General features: G+C 51.4%; 1 protein-coding gene across 1 annotated transcript; it reads right to left on the reverse strand.

Annotated features, from left to right (window-relative positions):
* Positions 1-3,101: 3,101 nt before the first annotated feature.
* Positions 3,102-5,471, reverse strand: LOC111933443 (receptor-transporting protein 3-like). The gene is made up of 2 exons (XM_023933022.2): positions 5,243-5,471; positions 3,102-4,177 (listed from the first exon to the last, which is right to left on the reverse strand). Exons 1-2 carry the CDS (start codon positions 5,386-5,388, stop codon positions 3,403-3,405), a joined length of 921 nt encoding a protein of 306 aa, XP_023788790.2. The 5' UTR covers positions 5,389-5,471; the 3' UTR covers positions 3,102-3,402.
* Between the last annotated feature and the right edge of the window lie 1,230 nt (positions 5,472-6,701).

Below are 6,701 nucleotides of genomic sequence, written 5' to 3' on the forward strand. Positions count from 1 at the left end.
AATGGGCACAACTGCGTGTCGGAAAGGGGTATCCTGGAAAGGACCCCAAAAATGAAGCCATGGCTGAGAAGCCCATGTATGCACAGGTGGCTCTGAGTACAGGAGAGGAGATGAAGGGGCTGCATGAAGGAGGGGACATGCTTGCACAGGATGAGGACACAGGCAGGCAAGAAGGCAGCGGCGAGGGGGGGACCAGGGAAAAAAGAGCATATTCACACAAGGCCGTGGATGGGGGAGCACAGCGGTGTGTTAGAGACTTGAAAGAGATAGGTCTGCCCTTGTAAAAGAGCAGAGAGACTCAAGCAGGAAAATACCAGACTAGCAGACTAAATTCCCTGCAGGGATGTAGTCTCCACCAGAGTTGGTATCTCAGGCAGAGGCGAGGGAGCTCCCACTCAGCAGCTGGGCGGCTGGGGAGGCTGCAGACAGCCCAGACCTGGTAACTGGGGCTGGGAAAACCTCAGCATTGAAAGAAGAGGGCTATGGGCAATGGCAGCGAGAAACTTGGCCAGATCTTTGCTTCATGGCATAGCAGCGGCGGGGCAGGGGCGGGCTGCTCCCAGCACAGGAGGGAGGGAAGCTGGTCCAGGCTGCAGGATGGGCTGGACCAGAGCACAGCTCCGGCAGAGCCGCAGCAGAGGCACTCATCAGATCCCCGCAGCCACAGAGCAGTCCCGGACCCACGCAGCATGGCCTTTGGGGGACCACGCTACAGGGAAGCAGCTGGTCACAGAAATAGCAGGGAGGGCATCCCCCATGTGAGGAATGCTGTCCCGTCCCAGTGCTGACGGGTCACTGGTCCCAGTGGTGCCCAGTGCAGTGCCGGAGATCTGCAGCTCCATCTGCTGGCTCCGTGGCCAGGGCTGCTCAGGCTGCAGAGAGAAGGCGCTGGTGAAGGAAAGTTGGTGGAATAAAAGCAGGCCAGAGCACTTAAGAAACCAAATCCACGCTGCGTCTGGACCACACAGCGTTTTCTTGTTATATTCATTTTTTTTTTAACCAGTAGCCCTCATATCTGCGAATACGGACGAATCTTACAGTAGCAGAAAAAGCCGCGTAAAGGGCCCTTCAGGATACAGCAGGGAGGAGAGGACAGCACCTGGGAAGCAGGTGCAGCCAGGGATTGATGCTGTGTGAGCCACACAGAGTTTGGTTATTTTTTTTTCCTTCAGCCCACCATTCTTCCACTAATTCAGTCAGGAAATCTTTGATATCATACCCATCTTCAACATCAAATCATTTGCAAAGCCAGGAGAGGATGGATACAGCTGCTTCAGTGGTTCTGAAGGTCTGCTTCTTGTTGGACTAATGTGACAGACAGGCCTAAAACCAATGTCAGTACCTGAAGTAATTTGAGGGCTGTTCAATTCAGCTCTTGTTACTCAGATAAGCAACAGGTCTCCTGGTGCCTGTGTTTCAGCTCCCCCACAATTCATGAATCCCAGAGAAAACAGCAAAGAGGGACTCAGGAATGTGTTAGAAATTCCCACTTAACCCCAGCAATCAGCATCCTAGCCCAGCAGGTGCCTGGGGCCACTGAAGCAGAATAAGCCAGAAGGTGAATGGAATTAATAGGAATCATTCCCCAGCCAGGATCACTGGCCAGCCTCTCTGTGAGAGGTATCAAAAAACCCCAAAAACTATGATAAGAATGGCGCAAGCACACCAAGGGTTGCTGTCTCCTAAATTGCTCCTAAACCCTTCCAGGGCTCAGCAGTGAGCTGGTGACTGCATGCTCATCACTGCACCTTGCTTCCCCAGGGAATGGCTGCATCTCCTGGATTCTCCTGTGGCCCCATGGAGGGGGATTTCCCATGTGCATCCCGCAGTGCACTCCCAGGTGACAGCCCTTGCAATGCTCTCTCTCACAGGGCACACCATGCGCCCCCACCACCACTTGCTCACCCCAGGATCCCAGAGAAGACAGACTTTGGTAACCATGGTTGTGTTTGAGGTTTGTGATGTACAGGCTACAGGCTATTTCAAAAGTTTAGTCAAGTTGCCGTGGTTTAAGCCCTGCCAGCAACTAAGTACAGCACAGTCCCTCACTCAGTCAAACCACCCTGCCCCAGTAGGATGGGGAGGAGAACTGGAAAAGGGTAAAGTCTGTGAGTTGAGATAAGAACAGTTCAATAATTAAAACAAAGTAAATATTATTAATAATAATAATAATAACAATCATGAACAGAGAGATAAAGAGAGAGAGACATAATAAAGACAAGAGATGTACACTACAGTTGTTCACCACCTTCTGACCCATGTCCAGCTCATCCCCTGGAGCAATCAGCCCCTCCTGGACAACTCCTCCAGTTTATCCACTGAGCAGAATGATTTATGGTATGGAAAGTCCTTTGTGCCAGTTGTGGCCAGCTGTCCTGGCCGTGCTCCCTCACAGCTCCTTGTGCACCTGCTCCACTGGCAGGGCAGGGGAAACAGAGAAGTCCTTGACTTAGAGTAAGCACTACTTGCAACAACTAAAACATCAGCCTGTTATCAACATTATTATACCCATATTAAGTCCAAAGTACAATGCTGTTACAGCTACAAAGAAGAAAACTATCTCCATCCCAGCTGAAACCAGGACACAAGCACTTACAAACCAACTTCACCTCATTTTTCTGGGCTAAACTTGTGGCCACAGGACATGCTGTGCCTATGGGTAAGTCCTACAGGAACCCAGCTCCCCTGCAAGGAAGGTAAAAGTCAGGGTTAGGCTGCATGGGGACAACAGCACATTTCCTCCCAACTTTATGACACCCACGAGATCCCTAAAGCCCTGCAGCGTGAAGTAGCAGAAGGCAAGAGTCCACATCTTCCCCTTTGCCCAGATCCTGTAGCCCAATATTTGCAATTTCCTGATAATTGGGGCATAATTGGAATTGCTGCCACAGCCATCTTGCACGTGCCAAGTTTGGGCACCCTTTGTCCCCTCTGCAGGGTACCCAGACAGCTGGCCAAAGGCAGGGCAGACTGGGGATGTGCCTCCCTGGAAGAAGAGCTCCACTGGGAGATAAAAACAGCCCCCAGCTTCCTTCTGAGATGTCCACACACACCTAGAAAAGGCTTTTGAGAAATTAAAAAGCACAAATGCACCCTTGGGCTGAGGAGAAGGAGCTTGCTTTATTCTTGCAAGTAATAAACCTCATCCTGTGCATGGGGTAGCTGGGAGATTCATCCTCATACAGAATATGTCCCATAAGAATCCATCAGACCCACCAGTTTTCCAGAGGCTGTGGGACAAGGTGCGTGGCTGAGGCATCCCAGTTGTGTTCCCATGCCACCAGGAGCTGGGGAGCTTGCTGAGCCAAGAGCAAGGGCTGACCTTGGGTACCAAATTTTCCAGGCAGTTCATCAGCTTCCTTAGCCATCACCCTAGTTCCTCTTTGTGATCCCCAGGTCTCTCTACCTCAAGGTAAAATAAAGCACAACAAAGATGATCAGTGCCAAAACACAGAGCAAAGAGCCGCCGATGCAGCAGCAGCATTTCCAGGGGAAGTTGCTGTTCGAGGGTGAGGGGTGGTGGGTTGAGGCCACATGGGGCCTTAAGTCCTGGCGTTTCAGGGGCTGAGAAGTCCTGGACACATCTGCATTCCAGGCAGCCCATTCTCGGGCTGATTGCGACTCAGTGCGATGGGTCCTGGCCTTGCCCACACCAATCAAAGGTTTACAATCATCTGATCCTGGGGATGGCCATGACTCAGTGTGATGGGTCCTGGCCTCCCCCATATTTGTCAAGGACTTCCAGACATCTGATGCCAAGGCCAGCCATGACTCGGTGCTGTGCATCCTGGCCTTGTCCTCATCCCTCAAGGGCTTCCAGGCATCCTGTGCTGGGGCCCTCTGTGACCTGTTGCAGTTGCCGAGCTGGCAGGCCTCGCAGTGGGCACGGTCGTGTGGCCCCGTCACCAGTGTATCCACCACAACTTCCAGGAGGTCAGAGGGCTGGACAGGCTTATTGTAGAAATACTGGAGGATCTTTATTGCCAGGTTGTGCAGAATTGTCTCCACAGTCTCCAGGCTGAACTCAGGATCCTCCAGCCGGGAATTGGGGCAGCGCCTGCATTTCTGGCGAAAGATTCTCATCCACACTGTGCCCCAGCCTTGGGAGTGGCACATGTGGAATAGGATGTGCACTTTGGCAGAAGACCACTTATGAAAACACTGGGAGCACTCAAACCTGTCAGGGCAAAGAGGAGACCAGCTCATTCCAGGTGCCCCACACTGAGCCAGAGCCTTTCAGCACAGTCAGTAGGGATGAGGGTTAACACAGACGATGGACTTACCTCGGTCATGCAAGCTTTACACCTAACTGTCCTCCCCCTAACAGCATGTTGGCAGTTTGGGAAGTTCACCACATATGTGAGCTGAGGGCTGGCCCCAGCATTAAAGATTTCAGAAGCCAGGCTGTCTGCTGGGATCCTGGCTCCACTGCCAAAAGCAGGGGCCCTTGGGGCAGGAACCATCAGGTCCCTGTGTGGGATTCCAGCCCCTCACCCATGCTGGCTCATCACAGCTCAGCAGAAAGCTAGCATCAAAACCAAGACTGGGTAACAGAATAAAAAGAAGCAAAATAGAAGGAAGGTGTGGGTGGAAGGTACAGGGCAGGTGAAGATACATCTTGAAGAGCCAAAAGGTGTGCAGCCCACAGCTCTTCATCTTGCACAATCTGCATGGGACCTAGCAACCAAGGTCTCCATTTGATGCCGCTCAGGCAGGGTGTTTGAACAATGCCCAGGCTGGGAATGTTTGGGATAGGGCTTTTCATCAGCAATGCAGAGCCACAGACTCTCTCTGCCCAAGGTGCCACAGCCCAGGGCAGGTGCAATAGCTGCTGAAGCATTGTCCCATGTCCCAGCACACAGTGGTTCTCTCTCTCCTCATCCTCCGGGTGCAAACCCAGAAGATTTGATTCTAGTGAGATATGACTCCCCCTACTTGCTGAAGGAGCTCTTTTCATCTTGACAACAACATAGAGACATTCTGGCCAAATAACATCTGCCCTTTGGCTCTATGGTGTTGCTGAACTATTCTCCCCTCCAATTACCATGTTTTCCAGTTTGGCAATAACCAACTGAGATTCAAACAAAAATTAAGAAACCCTTCACAGCCTCACCCACCTCCAAACTCCCCTTTTTGCTAAAAAACCTGTTTCCTGCAAGCAAATTTTGAAAATGGGAAAGGTCCACATGGCAACCCATCAACCCTGATCCCACTCCAAGTGGGACTGCCAGCAGCCCCCTACCTCCCAAGAGCACGGTTCTGCACAAACTCCTTCCAGCCAGGCCTGCAGTCCTGCACCTGCAGGAAATCATCCTCTACAAGTGTCCACGGATCTGTTATGTGCATTTCTTCAATCTTCACTGCAAAAATGCCCTGCCACGTGGTCATGGTTCCACTTGAAGCTGGGGAAGAGGTAGTGACCAAGCCTGTAAGTCAAGCTTGCAGCTTCTCAATGCTAATACACATGTGCAACTGCCTTTTCCCTATACTTTTCCTCTTTGTACAACGTTTTTGTGCACAGAGAGGGGAACCTTTGCTCCTGCATGAGCAGCACCGCCCCATCCCAATCTCTGGGTCAACAGTCTCTGCTGACACTGCACCAGATCTTGGCCAGGTGAAATGGCTCCTAAAGCAAGGACAAGGTGGGTTTCCTCAATATATATAGGTGAACCCCTGAGCTTGGAAAGCCACAATGCTGCTTTGTCCATAGGCAGAAAGACTGGAAACAAAACCCCCTGCCAGGCTGCCCATGCCCATCACATTCATGGCAGTGGGGAGAACTTTGAGAGATTTGCCCAGCTTAGGAATAATGAAAGCGAAACCCATTGACAATGCAGGACTCAGCAGCTGATAAAGCTCCAAGATAACCTTCTCTCTCTCAATAGCTGCCACCAACCATGGGCTATTTTTATCGACTTTCAGCCAATTTGAGCAGAAAAAGGCCTAACATGAAACTGCAGGGTGGAAAGTTGGGGAGAACAACATGGTAAGTAAAACCAAAAGAGATGAGGCGTGCTCTGAGCTGAGAGCACACAGGTGAGGTATAAACAGCAGGGCTGGGGCTGCCTGCAGCCCTCTGCCTCCCAGATCACCCCTCCTGGGTGATCCTGGCACAAGCCCCCCAGGAAATCCCATGGAGAGCAATGCAGGACAGAGAGCAGGTTAGATATGATATCAAATGATAACAGGTCTTGAGTTTGAGAAGGATCTTGATAAGGCAGGTTTAGGTCCAGGCAGTCCATGCAGGTAAATCCCAGGAACCACAGCCTGGCAGAGAGGCTCTGATCTTTGCTGCTGGAAGGGAAAATCCATCAAGTTGTTTGTACCAAGAGCCCTATAACACCTTCACAATGTGCACTGCCCCTCCTGTGATGAGATTCCAGGGCAGACCAAACCTTCAGCTTCCACATTTTCCTTCTATGAGGTTCCTTCTGCTCTCAGTTACACCTTGATACCATCATCTGGAGCAGGACTGGAAGGAAAGAAAGAGCTTGGAAGCAGAAAAGCCTAGACAAGGTCTTCAGGAGGCTTATGAAGAGGTAGAAAGCCCTATCCTATGGACAGACCCTGAGTCACCCCCATGCTGAGACCCCTGTCATGGCTTCATTGGGTCCTGCTTGGGCTGGGGCAGTGAACTACAGGCAGGACAGTGAAGGAGAGATCATCCCACCAGTGTTTTCAATGTTCACAGATGGGAGCTG

The sequence above is a fragment of the Cyanistes caeruleus genome, chromosome 10, assembly GCF_971803275.1.
Source record: "Cyanistes caeruleus chromosome 10, bCyaCae1.hap1.1, whole genome shotgun sequence".
Lineage (NCBI taxonomy): Eukaryota > Metazoa > Chordata > Aves > Passeriformes > Paridae > Cyanistes > Cyanistes caeruleus.